Source organism: Maniola hyperantus, chromosome 12, assembly GCF_902806685.2.
Source record: "Maniola hyperantus chromosome 12, iAphHyp1.2, whole genome shotgun sequence".
Classification (NCBI taxonomy): Eukaryota; Metazoa; Arthropoda; class Insecta; order Lepidoptera; family Nymphalidae; genus Maniola; species Maniola hyperantus.
The window spans coordinates 3,973,477-3,995,431 of record NC_048547.1 but is presented as its reverse complement, the minus strand read 5'-3'; the positions used below and the strand labels follow the sequence as shown (position 1 = coordinate 3,995,431).

General features: G+C 37.7%; 3 protein-coding genes and 1 long non-coding RNA gene across 4 annotated transcripts in view; 2 read left to right on the top strand and 2 right to left on the bottom strand.

The window, feature by feature from the left end:
* The window catches only part of LOC138403101 (uncharacterized), a 110,415-nt gene that overhangs the window by 32,636 nt on the left and 55,824 nt on the right, over positions 1 to 21,955 (top strand). The window lies entirely within an intron of this gene.
* On the bottom strand, positions 1,233 to 2,937 carry LOC117987210 (ATP synthase subunit beta, mitochondrial-like). Its single transcript, XM_034974167.2, has one exon. The coding sequence runs from the start codon at positions 2,838 to 2,840 to the stop codon at positions 1,299 to 1,301; it is 1,542 nt and encodes a 513-aa protein (XP_034830058.1). The 5' UTR covers positions 2,841 to 2,937; the 3' UTR covers positions 1,233 to 1,298.
* Uqcc1 (Ubiquinol-cytochrome c reductase complex assembly factor 1) lies at positions 10,600 to 14,077 on the top strand. The gene is made up of 5 exons (XM_034974169.2): positions 10,600 to 10,848; positions 10,921 to 11,088; positions 11,991 to 12,269; positions 12,582 to 12,776; positions 13,911 to 14,077. The coding sequence occupies exons 1-5, from the start codon at positions 10,822 to 10,824 to the stop codon at positions 13,989 to 13,991; spliced, it is 750 nt and encodes a 249-aa protein (XP_034830060.2). The 5' UTR covers positions 10,600 to 10,821; the 3' UTR covers positions 13,992 to 14,077.
* Positions 14,127 to 21,152, bottom strand: LOC117987208 (sphingomyelin phosphodiesterase-like). Its single transcript, XM_034974165.2, has 10 exons — positions 21,066 to 21,152; positions 20,583 to 20,722; positions 19,652 to 19,813; positions 18,983 to 19,147; positions 18,156 to 18,521; positions 17,522 to 17,697; positions 16,399 to 16,593; positions 15,687 to 15,857; positions 14,967 to 15,144; positions 14,127 to 14,584 (listed from the first exon to the last, which is right to left on the bottom strand). Exons 1-10 carry the CDS (start codon positions 21,130 to 21,132, stop codon positions 14,249 to 14,251), a joined length of 1,956 nt encoding a protein of 651 aa, XP_034830056.1. The 5' UTR covers positions 21,133 to 21,152; the 3' UTR covers positions 14,127 to 14,248.

Here is a 21,955-nt window from a genome sequence, read left to right as displayed (position 1 = left end):
AACCTAAACCCACGCGTACGAAGTCGCGGGCATCGTCTAGTAGGTAATAATTCTTTCACCTTAGATAGCTATTTTATCCAGAAGTAATATAGGCTATAAATTACGGGACAAAGTTACGGGTAAAAGCTCGGGAATTTGTATGCGAGGCAAAATATTGCTATATTGTTAACTATGCCCAGAGATAACTTATTACATACCTACTTATTATCTCTGACTACCCTATCCGCGGAAATAAGTTTCTTGCCGTACAAATGATATAGGCAAAAATCTGTGGGCGCTAAACAAATTTTGAGTCACTTATTCTATGGACTAACCAAAAAGGAACGAATTTTGAATGTTTTTGAAACATTTGTGACTAGACGATGCCCGCGACTTCGTCCGCGTGGATATTGGTTTTTGAAAATCCCGTGGGAACTCTTAAATTTTCCGGGATAAGGAGTAGCCTATGTCCTTCCCCGGGATGCGAGCTATCTCTGTACCAAATTTCATCAAAATCGGTTGAACGGATGGGCCGTGAAAAGCTAGCAGACAGACAGACACACTTTCGCATTTATAATATTAGTATGGATTAGTTGGCGACTCAACGCCCACTTAAGAATTTACGAAACGGAAAATGGTTAACGCCCACTGAGATTTTTGGCTCTATCATTTGTATGGGATTACGTAACAGAGAGCGCTATACTAACTTCTTTTCGCGGATAGGATATGGGATATACAATTATAGGTATAGTTAAAAATACAGTACAGTAGGCGGCAGAAAATAATGTACATGATGTATTCTGTTTCTGTGCATCGGTCTTTAGAATGACAATATTTCGGCTTTGTAGAGCGTTGTCTCTGTCACTCATACCTGTATGACGATTTTGTCTGTCTAATGCTTACTACAAATCCGCTATCTCCTAAAGGTCGATGTACATTCTTTTCAGCCGCGTACTGTAATAAGTATAACTCAACCTCAATAGCTCAACAGCTGTCAACGGTTAAAGGAGTGGATTGAAAGTTCAAACCCCTCGTTGTCTACTATTACTACTATGTACTACTATACTATTGTCTTATTATAAGATAGCTATTTATGACATAGACATCTGCTAAGAAAGGATTTTTGAAAATTCAACCTCAAAGGGGTAAAAAAAAATCAAAATCAAAATAGGGGTTTGACATTTATGTAGTCCACGCAGACAGTCGTGGGCATAAGCTACTATATTATAGATAAAAATAAGTAAAATGCCACATTATTTATAACTAAATTTATTATCAAATAAGGTTACATTGCCATCTGAGTTATGACTTAACAATATTTACGTACTCTTAGCTAAAGTTTCTGCCTTAGCTACCACCTCTTCAATTGGTCCAACCATGTAAAAAGCTATCTCTGGGAGATGATCATATTCACCTTGTAAGATTTTAGAGAAACCCTTGATGGTTTCCTCCAGTGGAACAAGTTTTCCAGCATGGCCAGTGAACACCTCAGCGACCTGGAAGGGCTGGGAGAGGAACCTCTGGATCTTGCGCGCACGTGCCACGGTCAGCTTGTCCTCCTCTGACAACTCATCCATACCCAGGATGGCAATGATGTCCTGCAGGGACTTGTAGTCCTGCAGAATCTTCTGCACGCCGCGGGCCACGTTGTAGTGCTCGGCGCCGATAATGTTGGGGTCCATGATACGCGAGGTTGAGTCAAGCGGATCCACCGCAGGGTAGATGCCCAGCTCTGCGATGGCTCGGGACAGCACTGTTGTGGCGTCCAAGTGAGCAAAGGTGGTGGCGGGCGCAGGGTCAGTCAAGTCGTCGGCCGGCACGTAGATGGCCTGCACGGAGGTGATGGAGCCCTTCTTGGTGGTGGTGATGCGCTCCTGCATGGTACCCATGTCTGTGGCCAGTGTGGGCTGGTAGCCTACGGCGGAGGGGATGCGCCCCAACAAGGCAGATACCTCAGAGCCGGCCTGTGTGAAGCGGAAGATGTTGTCGATGAAGAGCAGCACGTCCTGACCCTCCTGGTCACGGAAATACTCCGCCACGGTCAAGCCGGTGAGCGCAACGCGGGCGCGCGCGCCTGGCGGCTCGTTCATCTGCCCATACACCAGAGCCACCTTTGAGGTCTTGTCCTTCAGGGAGATGACGCCGGACTCGATCATCTCGTGGTACAAGTCGTTGCCCTCGCGCGTGCGCTCGCCGACGCCAGCGAACACGGAGTAACCGCCGTGAGCCTTGGCGACGTTGTTGATGAGCTCCATGATGAGCACGGTCTTGCCGACGCCAGCGCCACCGAACAGACCGATCTTGCCACCCTTGGCGTAGGGGGCGAGGAGGTCGACGACCTTGATGCCCGTGACCAAAATCTCTTGCTGCACAGACATGTCCACGAACTCTGGCGCTTCGGCGTGGATCGCGGCAGTTTTGTCTGTGGGGATAGGGCCGCGCTCGTCGATGGGCTCACCGATCACGTTGATGATGCGGCCGAGAGTTTCAGCGCCGACGGGAATCCGGATAGGGGAGCCGGAGTCGAGAACCGGTTGACCGCGGACGAGACCTTCGGTACCGTCCATGGCAATGGTACGTACGGTGTTTTCACCCAAGTGCTGCGCGACCTCGAGGACCAGACGTGGCGAACGGTTTTGTACTTCGAGAGCATTTAGAATGGGTGGAAGGTTATCGTCGAATTGAACATCCACTACGGCACCAATTACTGCTACCACCTTACCTTGCCCTTTGCCTGGGGTAGCATAATCTCGCTTGTTCCCAGCGACAGCTGCGATTTTGCCACATTCTGCCAGAGCTTTTTCAGCTACTGTCTTAGCGGCTAGAAAGCCGCTACCAACCCTGCTAACAGCCCCCAACATTTTATGATTTACTCAGTTTTTCGGTAGGGCGGACAAAATTATGTAACCCACAGATGACAATCTAACCTTAAATAAATGCTTCAAAGTCTAAAGTTGTTCAAAGATTTTATATGAAAATTATGAAATGTCAATTTGACGTCACATTTTTTAAATTTACTTAACGGCCCTGGATTCAGGCCTTGATATAGATTTCCGACTGACTTTTATGTTAACAGAGTTTTTAATCTGTGGTTGCTGCTGTCTTTTATTTCTGGTCGGTGGCTGCTGTGTCCACTGTTATGTTATTGGTCTGTGTTTCAGTCATTCATTTCATACAAAAAATACCTACATCTACATAGGGGTGCAACTCCAGAACATTAAAAAATCGCAAATTGAAATTCGCTTGTGGTGCCATCTAAGCGCGAGTACGGCTAAACAAATAGATAACAGTTAATAAAAGACGTAAATAGATGGCGGGCACATTGTTGTAATTTTAAATTACAAACATTTGGACAGCCACAGTCACCGTCAGTGGTGCCAGATTAGGCGAATTACCGCCATTTAGGCTACCTCGGCGGGCCAATCGGCGCCCAAAAATCCCGATTGGCTACCAGTAACCATTTAGGCTACCAGTAGGGCGATTGTCTAAAACCGGTATCAATCATTATTACAATCTCAATTGTTCTGATTGGCTGAATTTGTGCAATCCTTGTTGCAACAATGCATTGTAGCCAATAGTGAGCGAGCATTAACCAATCAGAGATGATTGTGATCGTAACATTGTAGCTGTCAAACAACCGCGGTAGGGCCCCTGGAAGATAGAAACGGGCGATTTTAGGCTACTCAGCAGGCAAAATCCTAAAACAAATTCCTAAAGGCCGGCAACGCATCGGCGGCTCCTCTGGTGCTGCAAATGTTCATGGGCGGCGGTAATCACTTAACATCAGGTGACCCGCCTGCTCGCTTGCTCGCTATATCTATTAAAAAAAAAAAAAAAACGGGCGAATTCAATTGGTAAATATCTGGCAACCCTGGTCACCGTTGAAGTTCAAAACTTTTCATGTTTTCGTGTATTGTTGTTTGTGCGGTTCTAAATATTTCTATTTCTGATAAATTTATCTGACCCTGCTTTGTTTACTGGACTCTGTGTTTCCTTTAACCACCTCGATAACTACCTAAGGATTGATTTACGGACTCGATTCATGCCTGAACGATTGACCACGGCTACGGATTACGGACTTGTTTTTGCTTTGTGAAAAGATTTTCTGTCGATAGATTTGTGCAGGGAAAATGCCACGGAGATCTCGATGTGTGTTCGGATGTGAGCAATTCGGTAAGTTTAAAATCAGCTCACTTGTAATCTAACACAAATCTCTTAAACGAGTCAAACTCTATGCTCCATTAGTACATTAGGTATTTTATCATGATACTAAATAATTCCTGCGATTTCGTCCACGTGGATATCATCCAAAAAACCATTTTAGAAATCCCGTGAGAAGTCCAATTTTCCGTGATAAAAGTAGCCTACAACCGTCTCCGATGCAAGCTATCTCTTCACCAAATAGATGATGCCCGCCACTTTGTCTACGTTGGTTTAGCGTTTTAAAGAATCCCATGGGAACTGTTTGATTTTCCGAGGCAAAAGTAGCCTATGTCCTTACCTGGATGCAAGCTTCTCTGTACCTTCTAACTTTTATCATAAACGGTTACACAAATTGACTGTGAAAAGCTAGCAGACAGACAGCCTGACATACTTTTGCATTTATAATATTGGTAAGGATTATTGACTACTAATTCTGTACATTTTTTGTTTTGTAATTAAGTGTAGGTACGTAGGTACAACATTAGATATTATTTTGAACTTTAATGACTATGGTTTTTTTATATTTTACTAGCTGCCCCAGCGAACGTCTTACCGCCTAGTCGATTTCGGGCAATTCCATAAAAACCATCCTCGTACTTCAAGGAATATTATAAAAAAAGAATTAGCGAAATCGGTTCAGCTGTTCTCGAAATTTGCGCTTAGCAACACATTCAGTGATTCATTTTTATATATATATTATAGAGATTAAGTAAATAAGTACAATAAGTATAGATAATACAATAATATATAGCATATTTTATGTTACTACTTTTTCAGATGTTTTGCATCACTTTCCAAAACCTGGCCACTCCTCTTTGAAACGATTTCAACAATGGAAAGAGATAGTAGGACAAGATTTAGAAAGCAAGACTGATGATGAAATATATACGAATTATCGAATTTGCAATCACCACTTTGAAGATCGTTTTTTATACCATCACAGTAAAAGACTAGCAAAGACAGCATTTCCTTCTCTTAACCTTGGTGAGTTTTATTTATTAGTTATTACAGTAGAGAGGATTTTGAGAAATTACATTGATTGACATGTCAATAATAGGTCAAAGCACAGATTGTAGAAGCTTGAAAACACTGGCCAAGTGTGGGTCAGACTTGTGCACAGAGGGTCCCATACTTCAGTCGTATTTTTCGACGTTTTGCACGATAAATCAAGAACTGCTATGTAGAAAATAACTGGCCAAGTGCGAGTTGGACACAGCACATAGGGTTCTGTAATACACAAGAGTAAAACAGATCACTTTTCTTAACAAGCCGCAAAACTGTAGAGGTTTATTGTTAATATCAAAAAAATCGACTTGGCAGCGCTACGGGATACCCCACTTGGTATCAAATGTAATAAGTACAAATGTTTCTATGGAATCTTCAAAACTGAAATCTCCTAATGAAGTTGCAGACAGAAACTAACTATGTATAACTAATAATTATAACATAAACACTTTTCAATTTTAACATATTTCAGGTGCCATTGATTCAAGTCTAGATGCTAATACAATAAATCAACCAGAAAGTTCTACACATAATCAATCGGTCGCTCAAAGTACCCCATCTGTGGTTCACAACATCCAAGCAGGATATTCTCAAACTCAGATTCAGAAAAAAATAATTACTAGTAAGTTGTGGCCATAAACAACAAATAATACACATACACACATACACACTGGGAGGTTACCTGGCTGGCACCCCACTAGACCTAGGTCTACTTAATTGTTATTACTTGTTTTTATCTGTATTATAAGTATTTTTTGTGTTCCTTATATGTAATTTAATATGTAATAATATCCAATAAATTTAATTTAATTTAATTAAATAAGAGATAAAAAATCTTTACTGTTTAACAAGATTTTAACAAGAATAGAGTATTGAAAATTGTCTAATAGTTAATGTATACTTAATAAAAACACCTTTTTTTTTCAGGAAAAGCTGGTCAAAGACATGTGAATCTCAAAGTTCAGAAATTGTTAAGGAAAATAGTTAATTTGAAAAATAAATTATTCGAACAAAGAAACCAAGTAAAGATAGCAAAAAAAATGTCAAAAACAAAATTATTTAACAAGGTTCTAAAATACTTACCTATGCCTGCTCAAACACTTGTAAAAATGCAATTAACACAGCATAACAAAAAAAGCCGTGGAAGAAGATTTAATCATGCAGAAAAATTAATGTCACTCTCGATATATAAGAAAAGTCCAAAAGGCTATAATTTTTTGAGAAAAATGTTAACTTTGCCATCAAAACGAACATTACTGGATGTCCTTAAACAAATAACAATTAAACCAGGCTTAAACCCTGCGATAATTAAACTTTTGAAAAATGCGGCAGACAAATTGGGGATGGAGCAACGATTATGTGTATTAATCTTTGATGAAATGTCTTTGTCTCCATCCCTACATTTCAATACAGCATTCGATCAAGTAATCGGATTTGAAGATTTTGGGGGAAATGAAATTACAGAGAATATTGCTGACCATGTTTTGGTATTCATGATAAAGGGGCTAAAAGCTAAGTTCAAACAGCCAATTTGCTATTTGTTTTGCAAAAGTGCCACAAAGGCAGTAATATTAAAAAGGTGTATTAAAAACATAATTACACAAATTAATCAAACAGGATTGGCTGTCGTCTCAACTGTCTGTGATCAATCTACAATTAACAACAAAGTTATAAATGAGCTGATAAAAGAGACTAAAGTAGATTGTCTTAGATTAGGCAACGAGCCTAGGGATAGTAGTTTTGCTGTAGAAAATAATAATATATTCCCCTTATTTGATCCCCCACATTTGTTAAAAGGAATACGAAACAATTTACTGACAAAAGAATTAAGATTCACACAGGAGGACGAAGTAAAGACTGCTAAATGGATACATTTAAAGCTTCTGTTAGATATTGATGCAGGAGAAGATGACTTACGAATGTGCAACAAGTTAACAGAAGCTCATGTACTCATAGAGAAAATTCCGAAGATGAAAGTAAAACATGCTGCACAAGTTTTTAGTCAGCGTGTATCAGGAGCGCTACGATTTTGTGCAAGTAAGTACTGTTAATGTTCTGAAACTTTTAAAGACCTGATATTTGAAGACCTTCTTCACTTTAGAATTAATTCATCAGACTTTGGTACTACTTGACTAGCAAGGACTAATCTTATTCTCAATAATTATTTATTAGCAACATATATGGCGCTATTTTTCATCTGTAATGTGATGATAGTGCAACTTTAAAACATCCACAACTCCATACTAATATTATAAATGGTTGACGCCAGCTCACTATTGGCTACAATGCATTGTTGCAACAAGAATCGCACAAATTCAGCCAATCACAACAACTGAGATTGTAATAATGATTGATGCCGGTTTTATGAAATCGACCCACAGCCCACCCAATTTTGACGTTTGGTATACAAATAACTTCTTAGGGAAGGACACTACTTTTTTCTCTGAAAATCATAGAGTTCATAGATTTTAAGAAACCTAAATCCACGCGGGTGAAGTCGCGAGCATCAGCTACAAATCCATGTAAATGTGGCCTGACATTTATGTATAAAAAAATATATTTAAGTATTTATTTAAGTATTTAATTTTTAATCTTTTTTCTTTTTCAGAAAATAATTTACTACCACAAGAGTGTGCTGACACAGCCGACTTGCTGCTATTATTTGATCGTCTTTTTGACTCCTTTAATGGAGGGTCTTATAAAAAGACCCATAAAATATATAAAAATTGTTTGAAAATGAACTCTGACCATTTTAAATTATGGGATGAAAGTGTGCCAATATTAAAATCAATGCGATTTAAGATGGAAACAAAAAAAAAAGATGGAACAGTAAGTATTCGTTATGAACAGGTTCCATCAATTAAAAATTGGATCCACAATATTAAAGTTATGAAAGAATTGTGGCTATATCTAAATGAAAAACATAATGTAACTAGTTTGTTAACGCGCTGTTTTAACCAAGATCCTGTGGAAAACTTTTTCTCCTCTGTGAGGAGCCACGGGGCTAGAAACACAAACCCTACCTGCCAGCAGTTTGAAAGTATTTACAAAACATTACTTGTAAATAATTTAAATTCAAGTCACTCATTAGGGGCTAACTGTGAGGAAGATCCTAACAAAATGTTACAAAATTTAGATTGTCTTTTGATAGAAAATGACATCAAAGAGCCCCCGATGAGCAATGAGCCAATGGATACAGATCTAAGTATAGAAAATTTGGCAGATAGTAGTTCAGAAATTGGAGACAAATTAATAATCTCTGAAACTAAAAAGTATGTGACAGGGTTTGTCATAAAAAAGCTAAAAAGGAATGTGTGTAAATCTTGTATAAAATGCAATAATGAATTGTGTGACACCACCCCACCTCAAGCAGATGAATACATACATTCTATCGATATCACAAGGAGATCTCTTTACCGACCCTCGCGTAACTTTTCAAATTGTGTGAGAAATATAATAAAAATAGTAAAAAGCATGTTAAAAAATGATCCTGGGAAAAGTGGCAAAAGTCAAATGATAAAATTATTAGTTGATCAGAGTACAAGTTTTGATTTTTTAACATGTGATACACACAAAGTCAATTTGAAAAATTATATAATAAATTTTGTGATCAAATTGATTATTCACAGCTGGTGCAATAATGTAAATAAAATTTTAAAAGGTAAAAATTCAGATACTGAAAATGATAGCATAAAAATTCAGGCGTTGAGATATTATCAAACACATAAAGGTAAATAATCTATTTTATGCAATCTAATGAAATCAGTAGTTGAATTACAGACTTCGTTTGATAAAACTAGCTTATGCTCGCGACTTTGTCCGCGTGGACTTCACAAGTTTCAACCCCCTATTTCACCCCCTTAGGGGTTGAATTTTCAAAAACCCTTTCTTAGCGGATGCCTACTTCAAAATAGCTATCTGCATGCCAAATTTCAGCCCGATCCGTCCAGTAATTTGAGCTGTGCGTTGATAGGTCAGTCAGTCAGTCAGTCACCCTTTCCTTTTATATATTTAGATAAGGGGAATCATTCAAGCTTCTGTCAACTATTGCACATTCGTAAGTCATCTTCTGCATCAATATCTAACAGAAGCTATATCCGTTTGGCAGTCTTTACTAAATTGTTTTCTTTAGTAAATTGTTTTGTATTCCTTTTAACAAATATGGGGGATTAAATTGTTAATTGTAGATTGATCACAGACTCTTGCCAATCCTGTGTGATTAATTTGTGTAATTATGTTTTTAATATTACTGCCTTTGTGGCACTAGTCAAATATAATATAATCTATATATAAAAGGAAAAGGTGACTGACTGACTGACTGACTGACTGATCTATCAACGCACAGCTCAAACTACTGGACGGATCACGCTGAAATTCGGCATGCAGATAGCTATTATAACGTAGGCGTCCGCTAAGAAAGGATTTTTCAAAATTCAACCCCTGAAGGGATAAAATAGGGGTTTGAAGTTTGTATGAAACTCTGTCAGTTTTGAATTGTCTATAAAGTTTTGTAGTTAATATTTTTGCAATTTGCAGTATGACATATTTTATTAAGCTCATATGTTAAAATCTCATTGTTAAAGATCAACTCTAAGTGTGTGAAACAGGGGTTCAAAATTTGTGTAGTCCACGCGAACGAAATCGCGGGCATAAGCTAGTAAACATAAATTCCCATCAATAAAATCAATCTAGTAGATTGGTTTTATTGATTACTTGATTTAGTATAATTTATGTTTATTATTTTACAGTTTATTTACAGGGAATTTTATTTAATATAATTTATGTTAATTTTTTTTATTTTTAATATTACAATAATACTTAAAGCTAGCTTTATGTTAATTATCTTTGGCTCATATAACAATTATTTTATTGTTTTCTGACTACACAAATACACCAATTGTGGTAATAATTTGAAAATTATTAAAAGTAAATAACCGAAAATGTTAAATTTGAATAGTAATTATTTCACAATCTTGCGGGTCCTGAATTTGGGTATGTATTTTATAGTGTTTACATACACTTCGTATTGTTTTCTATTCTATTGTATTTTATGTATCTACCTAGTTACGAATTTATGATAATAAATATTTACAAAACCTTAAAACCTTTTTCTTTCTATAATATAGTTATAATTAAGTAGCTCAAAGAGTCATAGTCTTGTAATATATATTTTTAAACATGTTTTAAACAAACGTTAATGGAATTATTAATGTTTATTTAAAACGTGTTCCAAAAATATAAAATATTCTAGTAAAGTACATTTAAATAGCATTTAAATTTTCGCGCTCTCGCACGCCTAGCGCGCTTTTAGTGCCCTCTTGATGTGAGTACACGCGTAACTTTGAAAAAGAAATCTAGAGTCGCACATCTATTTCTAGTATATAGTAGATAATCTATGACCTACATAGTGTATTTTTTCCGGTGATTTTTTCAAAGATTTGTTTCGAAGACAAATGTGTTTTTAGGCAGGCCTCTCATCTCTCATATTTATCAACAATAACTTATATCTAATATTTAAAATGACCTGTTTATCCGCTTTACCTCTATTAAATACTATAGAAACTTGAGGAGTTTCAAGTAAGAAAAACATTGTAGGTACTTTGAGAAAAGGTTACAAAAATAATATTAATAAAAATGAATCGAAGCCGTATTTTCACACAAGTGAGTTTCCTTAAAAATTAATTAGTAAAATTTTCATGGTAGGTTTTATTCACGTGAAATCTTATTTTTTAGTTATTACGGCGTCAAAGGGCATTTGTTAAGATTGATTATGCAAGACCATGCTCCATCACTCCTTGCAAAAAATTTTTATGTATAAGAGAACAGTGTACGGTAACATTAAAGGACAACTACATAAAGAAGTTTATGAAAGCTGTGGGATGGATGGACCAAGAACGAACAGTGTGTTATCAATTTTATATTTTTCATTGTTTGCTTATTGAATCTAATTCTCTTGTACACACCCTCTAAACACTATAAATTGGTAGCTAACCAGTTACAACCTAACTTTCATTGTCCTAACTAAACTCATAATTTCAGTGTTGATTCCATGCACACAATCAAATATCAATATTAAGTTTGAGATCTATAGAGTGCACTCTGACTTTGCTTAGAATTAAGACTGAGTTAAAATGAGACAGTGCTATATCTCTCACATAAACTTGCCTCGTTTTAACTCAATCTTAAGTCTGAGCAAAGTCAAAGTGTGCTCTATAGATGTCAGCCTAAGTCTTGTATGTTAAAGTTGCAAAAATCATAAAGTTACAGAATACTTAATTTTAGTATTTTAATTAGACAGACACACCTTAGTATGAAGATTAAAGACTGTGTCTGTGCGACAACTGCGTAAATTTCAGTTTTTTTTTTAATCCCATGAGAACTCTTCAACTTTCATGATAAAATTAGCTTACATCCATCTCCACAGGACGCAAACTATCTCTGTACCAAATAGATGATGCCTGCAACTTAGATTTGGGTTCTCAAAATCCTGTGGGGACTCTTTGATTTTATAGTACAAAAACCTATTGCTGTACCGAATTTCACCAAAATCAGTTAAAAAGATAACAGATAGGTACACTTTCACATTTATAATGTTTGCACAATAGTATGTGGTAGAAAGTAATCTACATCAGCCTTTAGAATGACATTTCGGCTTTCTAAGCGTTGTCTCTCTCACTCATACCTATATGACGTTTTGTTGATCTCAACAACTGACACAATGCTCTACAAATCTGCTAAAGGTTGATGTACATTACTTTCAGTATCAGTTACTGAAGATAAATGTTGATTATGTTGTATTTTAGCGCCTCAAGCTCACAGGATATTTTCTCTATGAATCTGTGCCAGACAGAGTGGCATATACTGAGTGGTTCGAGGAGCTTGAACTACCAGACACATTTACCTCATGGTTTATGGTGACAGAGTTGCATGTATGGCTGTTACTGGTGAGGTATATGGCAGAGGATGTCACCTCAATAGGCACAGAGAAGAAAAAGTATGTGAAAGGGGATGGACATTTTGTGAGGAACTGTATCATAGAGGCGTTATGGGCTGACGTTGCAAACAGGATCAAGTTATTAGAGGTAACTTCTGTGATATTTTTTGTATAATGCTCTCCGAGTCGGCCGATCTTGTCTGATTGTAGTGACAATGCAGTTTAAGGTGGAAATGGAAGTGGGAAGTTTTAATAAAATATTTTATAATTTTCTACCTGACTATGATCTTAACTAAAAAAAAAATAAGAATACTTTTTATTATGATGTAGATATTTTATACATCCGTATTTTCACGGATTCGGATCGGATGAGTGCGTGATCGCTCTAATGCTTTAAAATAAAATAAAATGTAAGTGCTGTTGTAAAGTAGTGAAACAATTCATTTGATAATATTTCCAGGGTGCAAATCCAGCCATAGCAAGAAAGCAAGTGTCGGAATTGTCAGAGCAGTTCCAAGCTTCCTTAGTGGGATACGACGAAGGGTTGAATGACGACAAAGTGTTAGCCGCAGCTGTCTGGAGGAGATTCTACTCTCTCGCAGAAGATGTTAAAGCTGAACATGTGTTAAAGATTGTACATTTTATTAGACATCAGGTAATATTTCACTACTTTATCCTTGCACCATAATATTTCATACCAAAATGTAAAAAAAACCAGCCAAGTGCGAGTCAGGCTCGCATACTGAGGGTTCCGTACTACAGTCGTATTTTTTCGACATTTAGCAAGATAATTCAAAAACTATGATGCATAAAAATAAATAAAAATATGTTTTAGAATGCACAGGTAAAGCCCTTTCATATGATACCCCACTTGATATAGTTATCTTATTAGTTCATGACCACAATTTAATTTTTTTTGTGTGATCTAACCCTAAATTCACGGTTTTCAGATTTTTCCCCTAAAGCCAGCTATAAGACCCACCTACCTGCCAAATTTCATGATTCTATGTCAACGGGAAGTACCCTGTAGGTTTCTTGACAGACAGACAACAAAGTGATCCTATAATGGTTCCGTTTTTCCTTTTGAGGTACGGAACCCTAAAAACGCAGCGCTTATGAAATGACGTTGATGTATTATCAGCTTATAATTCCTGAACTATTTAGGTTTATTGAACTATTTAGGTTTAAAGTTGAAATTATAAAAACTTGTCACTGCTAGGTATGTATTAGTGTACTCTCAATGTGAGTTTAGCTTGCAGCCTCGCACTTGTCAAAATCCCAAAAAAGTCTAGCACATGTACAGTAGCTGGCACGAGATATTGTCGACTATTACAAAGACGTTTACGTTGAAATTACGTTGTATACCTATGTGACGTTTTGTCAGTCTCAACGACAGAGACAATGCTCTATGAATCCGCTATCTCTCTCTAAAGGTAAAAGTACAATATTTTCTAACGACTACTGTAGATAGAACGAAAACTATTGCCATTATCGAGAGCACTATACAGATCTATTATTTACTACGATGGATGGCTAGGCTTCGCCCGCGTGGGTTTACGTTTTTAAAAATCCCGTGGGATTTCTTTGATTTTCCGGGAAAAAGTTGCCTATGTCCCTGTGATGCAAGCTATCTTTGTACCAAATTTCGTCAAAATCGGTTAAACGGATGGGCCGTGAAAAGTTAGCAGACAGACAAACAGACACACTTTCGCATTTATAATATTATATATATAGTATGGGTTCCGGTTTTATAATCATTGAGAATTGAGATTATTTTTTTACCTTTCAGTTATCTGTATTGGACAAAATACCCAGTGAAGACTTGAGATGGAAACCCCAAATCGACTGGTTAAGTATACTCAATCACTGATGTATATTTAAAAACTTTGCAAATTAATTATTTAATTTATTTTTGTTAGGATAGGATAAAGTTGTTAATAAATTAAGCAAATTTTTTTTGTATTTTATTCAAGTAATTACTCCTTACAGGCAATATTTTTAAGTAATTATGGAAAAGTTAAAGTTTATTCTGCAAAGTATAAAAGTTAAACTATAGAATTGGAAGTGACAGATTCTGAGATATTTAATTTAATATCTTGTACATATAATCTTTCGTCACACAATTTATTAAAACCAGAACAGCCGTCGAAGTTCCTCACACTTCTCACGCCGCCACAAAACAGTAACAACAGATCTGCACAGGTTATCAATTTTGCACCAATCGTTGCAATACGGCCATCTTCTGTCGCTCATTTTTAGGAGAAACTTGGAATATAGACCTATTAGATGTCGATTTCTTTCCGTGGCCATTCTACGTACTAATGCGTCCATGGATGCAGGGGAGAGGTCTCGTAGGCCGAAGGCGGATCTAAGGTCGTACAGCTGGAACCAACGTGGACGGACGTTTGGGGTCAGGTTCGCTTCCGTTAGGTTGTATATGTAGCTGACGAAGTTTGTTGGTTCCTAGAAACAAAATAAACCGAAAATAAAGTGCTTATATTATGGCACACTAAAAGTCTAAAACTTCTATAATACTAGTTGACCTACCCCAGCTTCATATGAGAGGTCTTATGGACAAATGTAAATGTAATCCTTCCTTGTGAAATTCTGAATGATAACGAAACCTATTGAATTTCAGATTTTTTTAGATACCATTATTTTTTACCTAAATCAAACCTCTTACTAATAGGGGAAAAAATTAAGATGTATGTATTATATGTAGGTACCTAGTGTACCGTAATAATATAGTGACCGTATGTACCGTTAAAAGCAAGATCTGCGAGTCTACCGCATTATTATCCCAAGAAAACCTCAATCACCACATTAGACCTAAGTGTATACTTACAAAGCTCCTGGGTTCGATAGTGGCTATCTTGTAATTGAGATTGTAGTTGGTGTAGGCAGTGACGCTGCCCGCGCCCCACGCCACGCTGACGGGGCGGCCGTTCTCCAGGCTGTAGAATATCTTAAATTCGTCGCCGTGCGTGTGGCCGGTGAATTCGCCGGCGATTGTCGACGCGAATCTAAAAAACGGCCAAGTGCGAGTCAGGCTCGCGCAATGAGGGTTCCGTACTAGTCGTATTTTTTCAACATTTTGCACGATAATTCAAAAACTATGATGCATAAAAATAAATAAAAATCTGTTTTAGAATGTACAGGTGAAGACCTTTCATATGATACGTCCCACTTGATATAGTCACTCACTTTGAAAGTTGAAAATACAAATTATTAGTTCATGACCACAATTTAATTTTTTGTGTGATCTAACCCTAAATTCACGGTTTTCAGATTTTTCCCCAAATGTCAGCTATAATATCTATCTACCTGCCAAATCTCATGATTCTAGGTCAACGGGAAGTACCCTGTAGGTTTCTTGACAGACAGACAGACAGACAACAAAGTGTGATCCTATAAGGGTTCCGTTTTTCCTTTTGAGGTACGGAACCTTAAAAATAAATTGGAAGCCTTGTTAACTTGTTCGCTCACAGCCGCGTAAAAATATTCGACACGTGTTTCGGTTTTTGCGTATACTAAAACTAACGTTGTAAGTATAATAGGTACATACCTCGTAACGATGCTGTTGTACTCTCTAGTCCACGTGTACGTGAAGTCGTGTACCCCGGGCGGTATGTGCGCCAGAATGTGCACCTTGTCGTCCGCCAGCTCGGCTTTGTGCAACTCCCGGACAAGCCACTCCAAATGCCTCTTTGCGTCCAACGGATCGTAGACTAGCCACCTACAATAAATAAATAATAAGATTATTATTTTCAGAGCTATCATTTTAGTTTTATTAAACGAAAATGATAGCTCTACAATGTGTAGTGCTCTGCTCTTTTCTCATTGTTCTCTGCGGAAAAAAAAACACTACATTTAGACCTTTCAATTTAGTTAGTTTAAGCCCGGCCGCATATTATCAGAAAATGATAGAAAAAAATTCTGACACCCGCCGCCGCAAGGCACTCGACTGCTCATACATGTTAGACTAGATCCTGCAGAGTGCAGATATGCCGTGGACTGACAGAATTTTTCCGGAACTTACACTTCTAATGAGTGCGAAGGATTTTTTCAATAAGCCCTAAGGATTGTGTAAAACCACGTGTCTACTCCTTGCACCTCGTAATTCAGAGACGTGCAAGTTGCAACAGCCATACTACAGCGGCTAAATCGTTCTCAAAAATTTCTTTGATACTATTTTGAAAATATTTTTTTGGGCAAAGTTGTTTCGTTGAATAAAATGATTCCCTAATACCATCCCTAAATATTCAATAATAGATCACCAATTGGATTTGAAGGCAACGTTGTTATTCATAGATATGACGCGCAATCCAGGCCTAACACGCATGGCAAAAGCGCCCCTCTCGCGCACCGACGCTTTGGCTTCGGCGCTTAGATAGAAGTCCCACTTCCTCGCCAGACCCTCGTAGAGCCAAGTTGTGTTCAGTTTCTCGCCTCGGACGGTATTTGGTGCAAATCTGAAAAGTCGAAATCGTGACTTATTAAATAACTGGCTGATGCCCGCGACTTCGTCCGCGTGGAATTAGGTTTTTTAAAAATCCCGTAGGAACTATTTGTATTTCCGGGATAAAAAGTAGCCTATGTCACTCTCCAGCCCCCCAATTGTGTAAGAATAACCATTTCATGGCTATCGCAATCGTCAAGAATTCTGCCCTTTGATTGGCTGTGAAAAAATGTAAACAGCGAATCAACCAATCAAAGGGCAGAATTTGTTGACGATTGCGATAGCCATGAAATGGTTATTCTTACACAATTGGGGGGCAGGTCTTTATCTATACCCATGCAAAAAAACACGTCAATCCGTTGCACCGTCGTTGCGACGTGATTGCCTTAAGGACAAACAAACAAACACACTTTCGCGTTTATAATAAGGGTACTGATTCGATTAAAAGCTGTTCTAATTTAAATCCTACACTAATTAGTAAGCACTGTTGACTTAGGTATATAAGTGCTAAAGTAGGTACTAAAAGTTTATAGCGGATTTAAATTCTTGTTTAGTTGTTAACATTGGTTTTATTCAGATAAAATGTACTGACCCTGATGTGCAATAAACTGGGCTCTTTCCGATCCGAATCCGCGAATTCTCAATCCGAAGTAGGTAGCCGTATTACCTACTTGTTGTATGAGTGTTGCGTACTAGATCCGAATTTCGTTTTACAGCTTACAGCTTCGGAAAGCAAAATTCGGATCTACCGCTCATATTGCCCTACCCCTCATATAAGTAGATACCTAGCACTACGGTTATTTCAGATCATTAATTATCGACAGATCGGATTCGATGCAGTGCGGAAAGAGCCTTACAGGTTACAGCTCATAATTGACTAGAAATTGGAAAAATGTGAACGGTTTTTCTTGTTTCTTCCGATTAGATTATCTTGGACTTACTGGTTCGTTGGTTGTGACTCGTGGTTTCCAATAGACGGTAAAACTAGAACATTATTTCCGAATTCTTTTCTCATTTTGTCGATAACGTGCGCGTTTACATCGTTAATTAGTTCATAAGTCGTCTCCCACACGTGGTGGTCGATGCTGTCTCCCATGTAGTAAACCAGATCTACATTCTGAAATTTTTAGATAAGTAGGTATTATTCCTTAAATAATTGTAGTCCGCCTTTTCATTTTCATTTAAATTTCATATTAATAAGGTTATACTTTACTGGCTTAGGTATACACTTAGAAAGAATGAGAAGATGGGGGAAAAATAGTGCAGTGAGACAGGCTAATTTGGGGCGACAAAAGAACTTCAAAATCGGACGTCGTAGACCAAGATATTTGTAGGGTCACTGGGCCGCGAAGTAAGTTTTTTCAAAAACAATATTAGCCATATTTATCATAACTAATATTTTCCTCCAACGAAGCGTAAAGCTTGTGCTAGGAGAAGGTAAGAGTAAGTAAGATAATAGTGCAACGGGTGGGGTTTGAACCGCCGAGTTTTCGGAATTCAATTCGCTCCTATTGAGGCTATATTATAATGTGGTTAGGTTAGAAGCTATTTGACAGTTCTCATTTCGACACTTACCCTATGCGCTGAAGCAACTCTCTGTACAGCGTCATCGTACGCCCAAAGTGGCGTATCACAATTCCTATAGTCTCCCCAAAATCCTGCGGGTGGCGAATTTCTTCTATCAACTTGCTTTACTTTCGTCCTATTCCTAATTTCTGTTGCAATACCCAAGTTGAGCATGTCTTTGTTATTTATTCTAGTAACGCCATCTTCGATTAAAGATTCTCCAGTAAATTCGTATGTCTGCGTGCGTGGGGTTTGGCCTTTTCTGCAGCAAGTTGGTTCGTTACAGTCCGCTACGCCGTTCGCCTCGTACAGTGGATCTATATGTGCTTCTGAGATAACAGCTATCGTCAGAGGTGTGTTCCTAGATTCGGAATCCTGCAAAGATATTAGGAAATTTAATTGAGTAGGTTAGGCGATCGGTCAAACTTGCCTCGAATAAAAGCAGAATTTCCTAGTTAATAGTGGTCAGATTACAGATTTGAAAAAAAGCAGACGAAAGTGTACGAAGATCCCTTGTAAGAATCTCCACAGAACAAGGTCTTGTGTCGCCTGTGTCCAGCGACTACCAGCTACTCGCTTGATATAGTCTCTCTAGTTCGGGGGTCTTTCCCGGTTGGAAGCCGCCATTCAACCATTTTAGGACGCCAAAACCCATCGGTTCTTCAAGTTATGAATCTAATTCTATAGTGATTTATGTTTTGCTCAAAGAAAGATCATTCTAAAATGGATCATCGAGACTTTAAGAAGAAAAATGCCCAATAATACCATTTATTTATCCAGTATTTTACTGGACCATAATTTGTTAATCTGACTTTTAAAGTAGCATCACAACTTACTCTCTTCATTCTTCTGTTAGAGCGTCTGGGTAAATTAACGGTCCACTCAAATCTGGGATCATCGTAAGGACAGAAAGAAGGATCATCGCCACGCTGCAACACCAAACCGCAAAATGTTCTCGGTAACGCCTGTGGTGTCGTTTTAATTATGTGTGTAAGGATTGGCTGCAAGAGAATTATCACGTTAGTCTAATACACCATTTTAATCTTTGGATAGTTTTTTTATGTGGCCATAAAACAAATAGATATCTTGTTGAAAAAAAAAATTAAATAAGTCTTCGCTAAAAAGTAGTGAGAAATTAGCTGTTCTGGTTACATTTTACCAATCTCATGGCGAATTTGGTAATTACAGAAAAGGTGGCTTATAAGGAATGTCCTCATAATAGTGTTGACGATGATGAGGATAACGGTTCCGTTATTGCAGTTAAGTTAAGCTTTGCTCGACTACTTGACCGCTCAGAGTGGTCGTAACTGCTCGAGCTGTCTTATGTATGGCGAAAATGTTTGTAGCGATCAGGCTAATTCAAGCTGACCGTGATTATGACTTGTTTAATGTCATCTGCCCGCACCTAGTGGCGGTCATCCAACGCTTCGCTTTCCCGTGCGACGCCGCCATTCTAGCACCTTGATGTACTTGATAAGACTATACAGACAGTATGTTATACTAACGATATTCAATTCGATGATGCCGCGGCAAGCTCGTGGGGTAACGAACCCGAGAGAGGCGCATAACTGCGATACTGATCCGATCAGGGTCTGGTCGGATGCTCCTTCACGAACTAGGTCGAAAAGTGCCCCGAATGCGCTTCGGCATATTAGGCAGTCGACACTCTGGAAAAATTGTATTACATATTTTTAAACCTTATAGTGGGGCCGATTCTCTAGTACACAATCTCTAAACTAAACTAAATTAACAGGTCTAAATCTAGTGCTTTCCTTTTCCGCAAGCAAGATTATGAAAGGGATAGCAATAGATTTAGACGTGATATTTTAGTTTAGTTTAGAAATTGTGTACAAAGGAATTAGCCACAATGTTAATCTATATCTACCAATAATAAGAACGTAAAATGCTTCTAAATGTATGAGGACCATGTTAAGATAATGTTTCCATAAGCTGTGAAATACCTACAAGCGCTATTCAGGTTTCTACTAGCGCCATCTAGTACTAAATTAATAGAAAGACTTTTACAATAAATAAGACGTAGCACTACTACAGGTTGGTCTAAATGAAATAAAGATATTGATTTTGACGAATTTGTCGTGTTGAGTATGGTTGAGTTCGGAGGCTTCAAAGAAAATGTGGATGATAGCATCAACACGCATTTCTAATTGTGGCTGAAAAAAGGCCCTGCTTGGGTTTGTAATATGCGATCCGATCTGCTCAAAAGAAATGTGACGAGCTAACTAGGTATCTAAACCTGCTTACAGATATAATTAGTGCTACAGGCTTAACGCATGACAATAGGTTCCTGCGGTGCGGGAGGGGTGTGATGACGTGCCGCGAGAGCTCATTGATTCGTCAGCTTGTAACAACTGGCACCCCTACCTAACCGCTTGTTTATGCGAAGAATTTAGATAGATAGAAATTAAAAAGAAATACTTCTCCAGGTCTTCTTTTGTTTTGACTTTGCGGCGCGCTGGATACTGGCCAATAGATGGCAAGGGCGTCTTGGACAATTTGCAAATCATTTTCAGATGCTTCGTTCTTGATATATCTCACAAACACTTTTTGGAGATCATCTGAAAATCCAAGGAACGTTATTCTTTTTCTCTATAAACTTCATTATTCTATTCTTTATTGTATTTGCCAGATTTTATCGTAGACTGCAGCAGTTAAGACGGATCACAGATGATTTAATTGTTGTACTAAAGTAGGTACCTATCTATTTTTTACAAAGATAAACTTCAGATAGGCAAAGCTCATACAATTGTATTTAAAAAGATTTTCTTCTAATGGTGACAACAATTCTTAAACCCTCTGTCTGATAATCGCAAAGAATTTTCCGAACCAGTGAAAAGTTAATTCTTCAGACCACTTAAAGTAGTCACACACGCAGTAATAAAAAAACTATTATTTTCTTACCTGACGATATAAAATGAGTTGCAACACTTGAGCCTACTATCAGTAGGATTCCTAAAAGAAGTTTCATCTTGCCAGGCGTCCAGACTGAATGCCAGATATGTTCACAAATGCATCAGGGTTGTAACACCACTATGAAGGTTACCTAGTAGTATTGACCAGAACCACTTGTAGCTGAAGCAAGGTACTTATCCTAATGCAGGTGTGTTGACATGGAAAGTGCGAGTCATAATCAAATTGACAATTTAATTAGGGTTAGTTGGTGAAATAGCTAAAGCGATATATTATCTTTAAAATTTCTGGCTGATAATATAATCAATGTCAAAAAATTGACCTATTAGTAATACGATTTGACTTTTATTACCGGCGGCTCTTCTCAATAGAATCTGCTTTCTGAACTTGTTGGAACGTGGTTTAGTCTTAACTTGTCATTGAAACGACATAAGTTGACCTACATGTACCTAATAAATTATATTTTTCATTTCATTATTCATTATATTTGGAACTAGCTGGTGCCCGCGACTCCGTACGCGTGGATTTCGGTTTTAAAAATCCCGTAGGAACTATTTGATTTTCCGTAATAAAAAGTAGCCTATGTCACTCTCCAGGTCTTAAACTATACCTATGCAAAAAATCACGTCGATCCATTGCTCCGTTGCGACGTGATTGAAGGACAAACCAACAAACAAACACACTTTCGCATTTATAATATGGGTAGTGATAGAATTAGAAAACTTGAACACTTGTCAAAAGCCCGAATCACACTTAACCAGATTTACAATCAAAAACCCTGTTATCTAAGATCAATCAGGGCATTGTATCTAAAATAACGTACTAATGAATTACCTAAGTACAATAATTAAAAACACAATCATAATAAAATCTCGAGATAA